The 14,531-nt window shown below is 39.4% G+C and overlaps 1 protein-coding gene across 2 annotated transcripts in view; it reads right to left on the minus strand.

The window, feature by feature from the left end:
• LY75 (lymphocyte antigen 75) overlaps positions 1-14,531 on the minus strand; it is a 93,466-nt gene that overhangs the window by 32,300 nt on the left and 46,635 nt on the right. For both annotated transcript variants that reach the window (XM_026647493.2, XM_024219336.2), the window contains 5 exons: positions 6,936-7,017; positions 4,573-4,644; positions 3,041-3,164; positions 1,784-1,819; positions 1,339-1,514 (listed from right to left, as the gene is read on the minus strand). In XM_026647493.2, coding sequence (XP_026503278.1) covers positions 1,339-1,514; positions 1,784-1,819; positions 3,041-3,164; positions 4,573-4,644; positions 6,936-7,017 — 490 coding nt within the window. The remainder of the gene's footprint in view (positions 1-1,338; positions 1,515-1,783; positions 1,820-3,040; positions 3,165-4,572; positions 4,645-6,935; positions 7,018-14,531) is intronic.

Raw genomic sequence — 14,531 nt, forward strand, 5'->3', positions numbered from 1 at the left:
ACACTGCCAGATGTGACACATAACTCTTGATGGTGGGGGGAGGGCACAATTTAAAGGTATGGGGGGCACGTAACTCTTGAAGGTGGGGGGGCACGTGACCACCCCATGTGTCACCTCTGGGCTGAGGAGCAGCAGCAGAGCCAGAAGCACTAGGGTAATGGCAAGCGAGCACCTCAGGGAGCATCTCATGGCAGCTGGGCTCTGCAGACAGGGGCCAGCTCCAGGGGGCATTGCCAGCCGGCACCAGGCTCCTTCGGGTGCAGCTCAGGCTGTGCTGCCTGCCCTGCCTGGGGAGCGCCCAGCTGTGCAGAGGCGGCAGAGGTGGCCTGGCGGAGGTGGCCAGTGTGGAGAGCCAGGCACCCAAGTGGGCTGGGCGACTCCCATCAGCTTCTGATCTGCCAGCTCCTGGCAGAAGGACAGTTTTCAAACTGTGGGGCATGCCCAGAGTTCAAAACGCTCTGTGCTAAATGGAAGGCAGAAATGCGGGGGCGGGGACATGACCCCATGTGCTCCCCCCCCATCGCCTCTGCTGCCACAGAACCAGAGCACAGCTGCAAGGTAACCAAAGCTGGTGTGAAGTCATAGAACCTTCTTGTGGATGACCCTGTGTCTCCAGAAGATCCTCCAAAACCATATAGGATCTGCAAAACTGGAGGGTCGGACTCACGAGTTTTTCTTCCTGGGGGCAAACCCCACCTTAATCCTAATGGAACAATTCTAAGGAAACTCCATGAGGGGACCCTGTTAAATTCCCACTTCCAATAAGTAAACAGTGATGTGACGTCTCAATGACACTGAAAAAAGGCAGTAACTGAAATATGGCACTCTGAAGTCTTTTTTTTTTTTTTTTTTTTTTAAATGATTCTCACAGAACAGCTGATTTCCTGATTACATAAACTCTCTGCCCTACAGGGACTGATCACATCTGTCTATTGCTGGTTTCTAATATACTCCTCTCATTCAGATAATGGTGTGATGTCCCCGTGTTGGAACACACATATACAAAATGACTATACAGTTTTACACCTCTGTCTGAATCCACGAACAATGGAGTGTTTATGGTAATCTTGTCGCAACATCTTGCTGTTTGGAGCTTGTGATCTGTTATTAAGATTATTTTAACAGGCTGTTTTAAATTTAAATATTTAAATGCAGATTTAAAGGAGAATAAAACAAAACTGATTATTTCCTCTTTCAACTAAGCTTTTCCTTTTGCAGGCATTTTAAAAACTATTACGGGTTATATGTCAGTGAAAAATTAAGAGAAAAACATTAACATTCTTATATTTGAAACACTTGGAACAAAGACAATTTCTGATGTACAATGTATTTCATTACCTTTTCTATTTTGGTTAGGAGTGCCCTTAGTTTTGTATAAGAGTCCACAGATGCTAAGTCACTATCATTGTTTGCACAGTAGAGAGCAGCTTCTTGGTAGCTCAGGTTTTTATCTGGCACAAACCAAAATTCAGCTCCATCAATAACAAGTGGTGGTCCATGAATTCCATCTACATCTGGGGAAGAAAACCACACATACACACATGGCATTAATCCTGAAAACTGATTACTCCGAAAAGGAAAGGGCTGGACAATCTGGGCCTGATGCTGAGAGGAGCTGTATTTACATCTCCCATTGAAATCAATGAGAGCTGAGGGTGTGGGCCTGTCTCTGAATCAGGCCTTCTGTGTGTCAGCATGATCTTCACTAACATCAGAAAGGATATACAGTGAGAAACACTAGATACAAGTAACTGAAATGCATGTAAAAACTAAATCTGTTTACCTGGTGTATACCACTCTGGTGTCTTTGGGGTACTACCTGTTCAGGAGAGAAAGAAACAATCACTGATCTTGCATTCCTGATACACATACTTCCACTGAAGTCAATGGGAGCTTTGCATGCATCAGACTTAAAGTTATTTTTTCTCCTTATTAGAGATGTGTAAGCACCAAAGCTCACACTAATAATAATGCCAATTCTCCCCACACATAGGCACTAAGATTTGGCATTTTTACTGAAAATTTCCAAGTCAAGGAAAGTTTTATGTCCCCAAAAGCTATTTTTCTGACCAACTACAATAATTACAAGAAGCCAAAACTACTAGATGCTAAAACTCCTAACTCCTCACAAAAACAAGTGGATCTGTGCAGAACCCTCATACCATCCTTTCTCCACCCTCACCAGAGAAACCCTTTTCTGTGTACTTTGCTACTCTGGAGACCCAAGTCACAAATTTTACAAGGAGATTAGAAGCCAAATTCAAGTCTGGAGGAATTAGCTGTCCTAGCTGTCCATGGGGTTTTCTTTTGTTTATAAATACTGCTTATACATTTTAAATAAAGCACATAAATGCTGGAACACCATGATCTGTATCTCCCCACCACACTAAGGTATCTACATTCCCTGTGGCACATTTCTCACTCCAAGGGAACTTAAGGGGTAGAAGCAAGGTTGGACCCTAGAGAAGTGATGCAAGGTCCTTCCCCAGTAATAGTTAATTTGTGAGTGTTTTGTATGTTTATATTTCTATGAACAGGAGCCTATGAGACATGCCAGGGATTTCAGGCCCTGTCCTCGTGTACCATTATGGCCAGTTGGGTAGAGGATGTGGTAAAGTACTGGTTGCCAAATTTATTGCGCTCATATCCTTCTTTTCCCCAAGTAGGAAAAAAAGACCCCCAACAACCAAAAACTGTGAATTTCACACAACTTTAGAGAATATAATCCCAGCTGTTACTCATACTTCAACCTTACACTTCCTATATCAAGCACCCTTTCAAGTTGATAATAAACAGCATTGCAAGAGTGACAGCCTCTCTCTTCTTATTTATTTAAAATACACAAAGTTCAAGTCTCGCTCTCACATTCTAAGGACTCCAGGTCTCAAGATTATTTTAATGCCTTCTGAGATGTTTGTTTTAAAGTCAGAGATCCTGGGTTTACTGTTAATGATGACAAAGTGAAAGAAATAATTAAAGACATTTTAAACAAAAAACAGATGAGAGTTTAGATGAATAAATGGATGTAAATGCAGCTTACCTTTTGTTATCTGGCAAACCCATTCAAGTCTAGCATCACACTCGAAAGGTTTTAAGTAAAAATCCAATTGTCTGTCGTCATGGAAATGAAGTCTCCAAAAATACCTCCGTGATATTCGAGTGGTCTGCATAAAAGTAGGGGGTGGGAAACTGCGTTGGTATACTAGATACAAACTTCTGGAGCAATAAAACTGTTTATAAGATACCTTAGATATCCTTGATGACAGAAGTCATCTACCCTGTTGCCAATCCTTTGCAATTTTAACTGAATTTTTAAAATGATAAAATATAGGTACAGCTTCAAAAATAGTCTCTGAACAACTAGAAATTACGAAGCAATCAGTTTAAAATGCATCCATTCACAAAAATCTCTTCTTGCAGCTCACTACAACACTGTGGGTTTTTTTTGTAATCCACAAATTTCATCTGTGTTTATCATGGAGTAATAACCACTGCCCTTAAAGGATTCTCATATCTGCCCCAAAGGGACAATCGTCTGAATTGGCCCAGAAACAGGATTCTTCTTAGTATAATCAAGATAAAATAGCTCGATGCCATCTCCTGGTTTCTACAATAAAGATAATGTTGGTTCCTTTAGTCTGACAACACAGGATCAGACTCTTGTAATTCTGAAAACAATGGTTACAAAAGCCACGATGCCCACTTCCCACTTGTTTAGGGATAGTCTTTCTTATCATCCAAAAATGTATTAGCCTAATATTTTAGATGAGAGGTTCTCAGTCTAAGGGCCATGGCTCCTGGGGGTTGCAGATAAGGGCAAGAGGGTAGTGACCACCATCCCCTTCAATGAATACTAAATGAGAGGGGGTTCTGGATAAATGGGAAGGCACGTCCCAGCGTGATCCCAATATGGGAAACCAGGTAATTGTATGGAAAAGGTTGAGAAGTACTGTTTTAGCAGTCATACCAGAAGATTAGAGTTACATAGTAATGAGGCATTTATACACCTCTACCCCGATATAACGCGACCCGATATAACATGAATTCGGATATAACGCAGTAAAGCAGTGCTCCGGGGGGGGAGGAGAGGGCTGCGCACTCCGGCGGATCAAAGCAAGTTCAATATAACGCGGTTTCACCTATAACACAGTAAGATTTTTTTGGCTCCCAAGGACAGCATTATATCGGGGTAGAGGTGTAATAGAACCACACCAGTCTGGATTAATGACTTGTAGGACCATAATTACAGTATTTTGCTAAGTTGCTCTGTATTCTAAATATTATTACAGTACTATTTTAATAGAAGTAAAGAAGTGTTAGTGAAGGAAGTCCTTGCTATATGTTGTTATTAAATAGTTACTCAGTAGTGGAGGTAAAACTGCTGTTTTTTGTGAAAATTAGCAGGTTTGTGAATTAACAAAAAGAAAAGTAGCATCTTTCTAATGTATACAGTTATAAATTTACAGCAGCAGTCTAAGTTTAATGTATAAAAACTTAAAAGTATAAAGTAAATATACTGTAAATAAAAGCATCACATAAAAATATTCATATTATTAAAATCTTGAAACATACCTTTAAAGCAGCACAGTCTCTAATGTCATAGATATCTCTTTGGAAATCGTGTGACATAACAACAGTAGTTTCCTACAGAAAGGGGAGGGATGGAAGAATTGTGACTTATTATTATTTGTATTGAAGTAGTGCCTAGGGGCACATGATTTGGTCCCTTTGTGCTGGACACTGTCCTAACACAGAATAAAAGGCTATACCTGCCCCAAACAGCTATCAATCTATGGCCCTGATTCTGCAAAGACATGTGTACATACAGTACTTAACTTTATACTAGAGTGCCGATTAATCGCAGTTAACTCACACGATTAACTCAAAAAAATTAATCGTGATTAAAAAAATTAATTGCAGTTTTAATCACAGTTTTAATCGCATTGTTAAATGATAGAATACCAACTGAAATTTATTAAATATTTTTGGATGTTTTTCTACATTTTCAAATATATTGATTTCAAATACAACACAGAATACAAAATGTACACTGCTCACTTTATATTATTATTTTTTATTACAAATATTTGCACTGTAAAAACGATAAACATAAGAAATAGTATTTTGCAATTCACCTCATACAAGTACTGTAGTGTGATCTCTTTATCGTGAAAGTGCAACTTACAAATGTAGGGTTTTTTTTGTTACATAACTGCACTCAAAACCAAAACAATGCAAAACTTTAGAGCCTACAAGTCCACCAAGTCCTACGTCTCTTCAGCAAATCGCTAAGACAAAAAAGTTTGTTTACAATTATGGGAGATAATGCTGCCCACTTCTTATTTACGTCACCAGAATGTGAGAACAGGCGTTCGCATGGCACTTTTGTAGCCAGCATTGCAAGGTATTTACGTGACAGATGTGCTAAACATTCGTATGCCCCTTCATGCTTCGGCCACCATTCCAGAGGACATGCTTCCATACTGATGAAGCTAGTTAGAAAAATAATGTGTTAATTAAATTTGTGACTGAACTCCTTGGGGAAAACTGTATGTCTCTGGCTCTATTTTACCTGCATTCTGCCATATATATCATGTTATAGTAGCCTCTGATGATGACTCAGCACATGTTGTTCATTTTAAAAACACTTTCGCTGCAGATTTGACAAAAACGCAAAGAAGGTACCAATGTGAGATTTCTAAAGATAGCTACAGCACTCAACCCAAGGTTTAAGAATCTGAAGTGCTGTCCAAAATGAGAGGGACGAGGTGTGGAGCATGCTTTCAGAAGTCTTAAAAGAGCAACACTCGGATGCGAAAACTACAGAACCTGAACCACCAAAAAAGAAAATCAACCTTCTGCTGGTGGCATCTGACTCAGATGATGAAAATGAACATGGGTTGGTCTGCCCTGCTTTGGATTGTTATTGAGCAGAACCCATCATCAGCATGGATGCATGTCCTCTGGAATGGTGGTTGAAGCATGAAAGAACATATGAATCTTTAGCACATCTGGCATGTAAATATCTTGCGATGCCAGCTACAATATTGCCATGACAACACCTGTTCTCACTTTCAGGTGACATTTTGAATAAGACGCGGGCAGCATTATCTTCTGCAAATGTAAACAATCTTGTTTGTCTGAGCAATTGGCTGAACGAGAAATAGGAGTGAGTGGACTTGTAGGCTCTAAAGTTTGATATTGTTTTATTTTTGAATGCAGGTTTTTTTGTATATAATTCTACATTTGTAAGTTCAACTTTCACGATAAAGAGATCGCACTACAGTACTTATATCAGGTGAATTGAAAAATACGATTTCTTTTGTTTTTTTACAGTGCAAATATTTGTAATAAAAATAAATATAAAGTGAGCACTGTACACTTTGTATTCTGTGTTGTAATTGAAATCAATATATTTGAAAATGTACAAAAACATCCAAAGAAATATAAACGGTATTCTATTATTGTTTAACAGTGCGATTAACCGCGATTAATTTTTTTAATCACACGATTAACCACAATTAATTTTTTTAATTGCTTGACAGCCCTACTTTATACACATAAACCAGCTTGAAAGTGAGATAGACATTTTCTGGAGAAGTCTAGACAAACCAAGGATATGGGGTTGAGAAACTGAAGTACATGTTGGGATATAAAGACACCTTGTTCTGTCCAGCAGCATTTGGATCCTTATTACATTTAAATATTTCGACAGAAATACAGTATAAAGGCCGATTATTATTTATGAGATTATTTTTAATTGAGAAACTCTTCTGAATGCAAAGTTTTACATAAGTGTTTTTCTATATTCTTCACGTGCCATAGAACAAGATTAATCTAAAATATCAGTCAGTTGATTATATTTTCAACCCAATCTAAATTCAAACAAATGTTAATATGGTAGTATTTTCTGGATGAAGATGAATGTAACTTACCGGATTGTTATCACTCCACTGCCAGGTTCCTAGAGAATCTGGATTCCTCTTATTAAGTCCCACCCAGACCCATCGGTCATTACTGTAAATATATATATAAAAGAAAAACCTCAACACGAGTGTATGTTCATTCTAGCATATTAAATAAAAAGATTAATGAGTCATTTTAAAAGCCTTCCTTTAAATACCAAACTTTTGAGACAAGTACAAAAATACAAGTATAGCGTCTAATTCTGCAAACCATTCGCTTTGTCTAGGAAGCCCAGTATGAATTACTAGTATTGTATCCCAGTTTAACCAGCCTCTGATAGTACGTATTAATTAAGGAAACCAATATTAATTTGGAGTTCCGTTACCTGGGATATTTAAAACAAAAGTAGCATAGATGAAACAAGCTAAGAGAAAGGGGTTTGTGTTTTCTCTCTTCTCTTAGGTTCTGATTCAGCAAAGCACTTGGGCACATGTTTATTCCCCACTAACTTCAATGAACTTACAAATGCAGGGCTGTCTTTTATTTTTGTTTTTCATTTTTTAGGAGCGGGGTAATTAAAACTTAAAATTCTCAGTTCCATTCCAAGAGAAAGGTTGTCACTATAAAAGGGGATTTCAATGCATATATTCAAAACTGGAGTAATACCATAGGTCTCTTTACTATTGATTGGGACTTTAAGGGCATTGTGACAGAGTGGGATATATCTGGGTCAGACTGTGAACTCCATTTGTATTGTAAGCTCCATTTTGGTGCATGTCCAGCCTTGCCAAAGCAAGGTTATCAAGTGTTCTAGTCAGTTACGCTGCCTAGGGAACAGTGCTTGATATCTTGATGACTTCTCAGAGTTCATCCTTCAACAAGACAACAATCTAGGGCCACCGACTCTGATTGTCTCTAAACTACCAGTCCATTCCCATGGGAAAATGGATGCTTTACACAGGACCCTGGAGGGGGAAGGGAAAAGCATCACAGTAGAGCACAAGGCAAAAAGGAAGAGAGACTTTATTTAAGGAGTGCTTTTCTGGCAAAGGATCTGTCCATCGCCACATGCAAAAAGACAGGGTTGGAGAGAGAGAAGAGGCAGGAGGGACTCTGCCTAGCCTGAAATGCTGACCATAGCATGGACTCACAGAAGAGATGACCTCAAACTAGGCAAGGCAGCATCTCAGGACTTTTTAAAAAATTTATTTGCAAAGATCTGTATCTCTTGGGTGCTTTTTAAGAGGAAAGTGATTGTGATTAAAATTATTTTGCTAAGCCTGTGTTCCTTGCCTTACTGGCCTTGAAGGGGTTAATGTAGAAGCCAGAGTGCCCAGCCTACCTGGAACCCTCAGGGAGCAGAAGTAAACAGCTGGGGGTTGGGAGATCTGAGGCACTGACTCCAGAGTCTGAGATGGCTGGACTGCTGAGTCCCATGTCCCAAGGAAGGGCTCAGACAAGAGGTATAAGTCTGAGAGTGTGCCCTAGAGACCCAGAGCTAGAAGCAGTGACTCAGCTCAGAAACATGTGGGACCTAGGCTAGAATTTGAGTCCATTTAAAATAGACTGCTGACTGTCTAGAAACGAAGTGGGACAGGCTGCAACAGGCATAACTAATTTGAATGTAATAAAGATACTAATTTCCAAGACCATCCATTTCTATTTGTCCTCCAATTCTTTTTACGGAAATTCTTGGTCATATTTTTATTTAATTTATAGACATACACCAAATCCTTTGTTGACTTACAGTCCATGTAGCCTACTGAAGTCAGTGAGGTCACTTTGGGTGTTAAGCTATCACAGAGTCTGGCCTATAGATGCAGATATTGTACATAACTAGAGATTTTACAATTCTACATTCTAGATAATCATTTAGGGACAAATCTTGGCTCTTACTCCAGAAACCAGATCTGCTGGGTTTAAGTCTAGGGGAAATGGTACTTAATGCACTGGAGAATGAGGGCCAGCAATTCCACACAGATAGGGCTGATCCAAAATTCTCTGAAGTCAGTGGGAAGACTCCTATTGAACTCCACCAGAGCGAGCGGCGGTAGTGCAGTCGATGGGGGAGCCGCGGCCGTTGATCCCATGCCGTGTGGACCCCAGGTAATTCGATCTAAGATACTTCGACTTCAGCTACGCTATTCGCGTAGCTGAAGTTGCGTATCTTAGATCGATCTCCCCCTCAGTGTAGACTAGCCCTCAGTGTGGTATGGCCTTTTTTACTACTTGATGTAAATACTATATGGATCACTGACAATACTGCAACAGAGGTAGGTATTTTGCACTTTTCAAAGATTGTTCTGAAAGGAAAAAAATAGTAACTCAGGAAATAAAAGTTCTAAATGCTTGAAAAGGGATTTTTTGTCCCTTAATCTTAGCCATATGTCAGCTCAGATACAGGATTCAAAGCATGAGTGACGTCACATGTTAATTTAACCTATAACATAAGCTAGAAATTAAAAGAGAGGGGAAAACTAACAAAAATGGCTTTGGTAACTGTTACCTGAAAAAGTTTATGATCAGTTCTTAAAAGCTATTTCAGAACATGGTGACTTCCTCGGTTCAGATGGGGACTAATGGTACTACCTGGAAACTGTGGGTGTGTTTTGAGGTCTAGAGTCTTACGGTTGGGTAGAAGTCTGGGAACACCTCATTTGGAACTATATCTCCTCTTCCTGAGTGAAAAGGTAATAAAGGGGAAGGCAGAACCTGCTCCTTAGCCTCCATCATTCCACTGCACGGGTGCATGCTCAAGCAGCGCTGGTGATAATGCTGATCAGCTAGGGGCCAAGGCTACCCTTTCTTACAAGACACTCTGAAATCTACGGGAACAACAGAGACCCAATCCTCAGATCTCAGCCTATCACTGCTCCTCCTTCCAAGGTCTCCTGAAGCCATGTAAGCATGGCTTTTGTCCATACCTTGCTGCCATCACCCAATAATGCTCTTTCCAAAGTGTGGAAAAGCTGCCTCAGGGGAGTTAATGTCCTCAGCCCAGCAGCAAGTTATGATGATTTTTGTACTTTACCTTATGCTGCCTGAAAAGTGCACATGCTGTGTTAGTGGATGTTTGAATCTTTCCCTGACCATGCCCTGAGCTCTGTGGAGTCCTTTTTTTGACACAAAGTACAGAAGTAGAATTATAGGAGAAGAATACCACAGGTAGTTGGTCTTCCTTTCATACCCTACCATAGCTGAAAGTACCACACAACACTTCGGAGGTGGATGTTTAATACAATTGTATTGTTCTGGTAAAGTCATCTATTTTGCTAGATATTTTGATTGCTATGGAAAAATAAAATACGGAAATTGAAACCAATCAATATTGGCCCATAAAAGTAATCTTATATTCCTTGATGAACTGATGCAGGAATAATTTTTTCAAATATAAAATCCTGGAATGTGGGAAGTTTGATAAAAACTGCCTAATAGAACTGAGTGAGTAACTGATTTTTTGGTTTGGTGGCCAAAATTGAATTTTTTTGTTTTTTCTCACAGACAAAAAACTGATAAAAAATTTTTAGGTCAAACAAATCAACATGGTCTAAACAAAATTAGCTCTTAATTGAAATGTCAACATAGTCTGTTTAGAAAATGTCAAAATGAGCTGCTTTGATTTTTTTAAAATAATGAATCCTCATTTTTTATTCATCCAAAACTGCATTTTTCAGCAAATTCATTATTTGCCAGAAATGTTGCCCAGTTCTACCACTAATCTTAAGAATTGTTTTGAAAAATGTACACCATGCTGACACTGGCTGCATTGCCACGTAACCTGAACATTTTTTTAAGATCCGTTTAAAAAAAATCTGTTTTAGAACCTAGGAACAGGGTCCTTATAGTTGATCTAGTCAATATCTCTTGAACTAGTTCAGTTGCTTCTTGCAAACCCACATACATATTAATAGAACTTTCCAGATTCAAATCAAATGATGAAGCAGATTTGTGTACATAGTACATGTGAAGGCAAACTGGAAGCAGTAAATTGGTTCCTTTCCAATTTGTATAGCATTTTTAAATTAAGAGACATAACCAAACCCAAACTGCTACTCCCTATAACACCTCCAGAACGCCACTGCATTGCTAAGTATAAAACTGAAAAAACACTCACACACAATACTTTCATTCCTTTGAAATTTGCTCAACTGGATCTGCTACACCCATAGTTCAAACTAGCTACCACTAGACACTCGACAGCAAGTGTGAAAAACTGGGACGAGGGTGAGGGGTAATAGGCACCTATAGAAGAAAAAGCCCCAAATATCAGGACTGTCCCTATAAAATAGGGACATCTGGTCACCCTAGCTACCACATTCGTGGTACAGCAAAGAAATTTTAGTTCTTATTTCATTTAGGCAGGAAAAGGATGGCATGCTGTACTTTACTTTACTTTCCACTAACAGATACTTGGCATAATCAGAACAGTTCTGCGTCTTCTTTGCCTCCAAGGTAAAAATCTGAGAAAACAGCAAGTTGGACTAAGTTAGCTACTCTTTCTCTGTTGCCAAATGGAGAAGAAAACTGTCTTTTGCTAACATTTGAAAACGCCTAACAATGAGTCATGGGAGGGAAGGATGAGGGAAGATGCAGAGGTGCTGCTTCTTCCATGAGCTAAAATTATTCTACTGTATTACCAGTTTTGGGCAGAGAATGTGACTAAATAAATCCAGGGAAGACATCCCATAAACCGTGCAGTACTGCACCCTGACAATCATCCAGGGTTTTGTTGCTGAAACAATTTGCTGTTTGTTTTCTACTCTCATTTCCCCAAATATCTTATCTTGTTTTAAGAGAGTCTACATATCTCCCCGATCTCTGAAATCACTAGCTCTACATAATTAAAAAATGCAAAGCACAGTGTAAACTAATAGCACCGTGTAAATGTATTTGAAGAATAATAATTTTAATGTGCCAATCTCCGGAGGCAATATTAACCATGTAATGTCTCTTTAGTGGAAGTTAATGATCTCAAGACATAAGTGATTCACTCCCGCACCCTCACCAACATTCTCTCCATGTTTTGGGCTATTGTTGTGTGCATTCTGTTATTGCTGCTCTGTTTGATTACACAGTCAGTTTATACTGTGCTTACTGTATTAGGGCCAATTTAAATTCCACTGTGGTCAAGTAAAAGACCCTAAATGACTTCAAGTGGGATATCCAAGACAGGAGTAAACAAATGCCTTAAATCACGAAAGAGTATTATAACCAGTGTTGTACCATTGGATATGACAGCTGGCAAGGCATGACTGAGGTTATGGAATGAAAGACTACGTGCAGTCAGATGCACTGAAATCGATCTGGAACCCCACGAGGGCCGATACAGACTGGTCAACGTGGATGTGCCTGAACTGCCTGTGCATACAAACTGGCGATCAAACACTAATATGATCAAATGGGGCTACTCTAATTACATGAGGTGAGGTGCACACCATGGAGCACCTGCTCATTTGCCAACTCTTTGGGAAGATCTGTACGAAGTAGGACCTCACTGCAGTGATGGTTCTGGAAAACCATCTAGTTTGTGACAAGGATACGAGGGGGAGGAGGAGGAGGAAAAGAGGAGGGAAATGGATCCAGCCCGTACTCTGTCGAGTGACGTTTGAGGTTCCTTACATATGACATATGCAATATCTCACATTATAACATTGCCAGAATCTTTAGAAATTGTAAATCTTCATCTCCTGACTCCTAACAAAATAAACATGGCCATTAGTTGTAATTAATATTGGATAGGTATTGGCAAGCTGTAACGCAGTGCCACCTACCTCTGCTCAGTGGGGAAACAAAATATAATGATTCCTTAAACATCTTTCATAGTGAATTGGGTACAGAGAAACATAACTTATATTTGCAACATGACAGAGTAAAATTAGAATAGATTTACTACATCTACATACAACAAAGTTGCATAGTATATTTTATTTGAGGGACATTAGTAAGTCACTTTAATAAAGAAGTTACAAGTGCCTTTTTCTGGGCTATTCAATCTATGTATAGAGTATGTGGGTTTGTTGTTGTCTTGTATTAGTGCAAACAATGGCTGGGTCCTTTTCATAATTCGTGGATTTCCAAACAAAACAAATTGGATATTCAGTTATGCCAATCTTCAGCCACTGACTTTCAATTTTTAAAACGTATTACAAGAGACTGTACATTGGGAGCTATTAAATGCTCTTGCTTTAGTTTGTGGATAAAAATGTAAAAAGTTAAGTGAGGCTGGCTGCAACAACAAATTTCAGCTGCCAAGGGTTCTGCAAGGCTAAACTGTCAATCAAAAACCTTATTACACATGGATCTGACATCATACCCATGCATAACAAGGCTTTTCAGAGACAGCTTCTTTGACAAAAATCCAAGACTCACAATTTATGTAGCATTTAATTTCTTGATACCAGAGAACTCAACATACTCATCTAATGTCTGTACAGTGTTATCCCCGTTATGCCAAATAGAATCTGTGCCAACCAGATTGCTAGATAGCACAGTATTCATTGATTAAATTAATTAAAAAATAGAACTTTTATTTAGGCAGAGAGCATCTTGTGCACAAAAATAAAGCTCACTTTAAAAAATGTAATAATCAGCCATTCCTAGAGTAAGTTTTTTCTTCAAGTCAACCGGAATACAACAGTCGAGAACAGAGAGCAACTGTCACTATACCAAAATTCAGCAGAAAGAAGCAATCATTTTACTGTAACAATGTAGATTTAAAGTCATTGTAAAGAGAAGATGGAAAGCAAACATCTCTGCTTTGCCTCTTTATTCCTGTAGCACCAAGAAAACTTTGGCCAACTTGTGTTCCCTTTAACACTATCCAGAGAAGCAGTATTATGTTCAGCAGATTGACTGTCATGGGCTCTTCTTAGAGTAGTTAATAATTGCCTAAGCTTTCTCTGAGATGTTTCTAATGGGCAAGCCCCGGGACTTGAGTCCAATGAAGTTTTGGATCTATACTTACTACAGTACTACCCCATGTACTGGGGACATAAGAGACACAAAGGGTGAAATCCTGATCCTACTGAAGTCAATGGGTGTTTTGCCCTTGACTTCAATGGGACCAGGATTTCATCCAAAATCTTGTCATCAATACGACAACAAAAATGATGATAATGAAAACATATTACTGCCTCATTTTTAAAAAAAGTCGCCCATTCCATTCTAGTGGGAAAGCAGAATTTTACAAGGTTGATTTAACTAACAGAATCTCTACTGCTTTGCAATAAGAAGTAAATAAATGGGTGCTGAGACAGATGAACTATCATGCAAAGAAGAGGCAATCAAATATGCAACAAAACAATTAAGGCTATTGCTATTATACAACACACATATACAGGAAAAATACAATTTTCTACTTCATTAAGAGCTTTTCAAAGTGCTGCACTGTCTCCTTCTTGACTATCTAGCGCAGAGGTCGGCAACATTCGGCATGCGGCTCGCCAGGGTAAGCACCCTGGCGGGCTGGGCCAGTTTATTTACCTGCTGACGCGGCAGGTTCGGCCGATCGCGGCCCCCACGGGCCGCGGTTCGCTGTCCCAGGACAATGGGGGCGGCGAGAAGCCGCGGCCAGCACATCACTCACCCGCGCTGCTTCTCACCGCCCCCATTGGCCCGGGACGGTG

This window comes from Terrapene carolina, unplaced genomic scaffold (genome assembly GCF_002925995.2).
Source record: "Terrapene carolina triunguis isolate 2854851 unplaced genomic scaffold, T_m_triunguis-2.0 Scaffold62, whole genome shotgun sequence".
In the NCBI taxonomy this organism is placed as follows: Eukaryota; Metazoa; Chordata; order Testudines; family Emydidae; genus Terrapene; species Terrapene triunguis.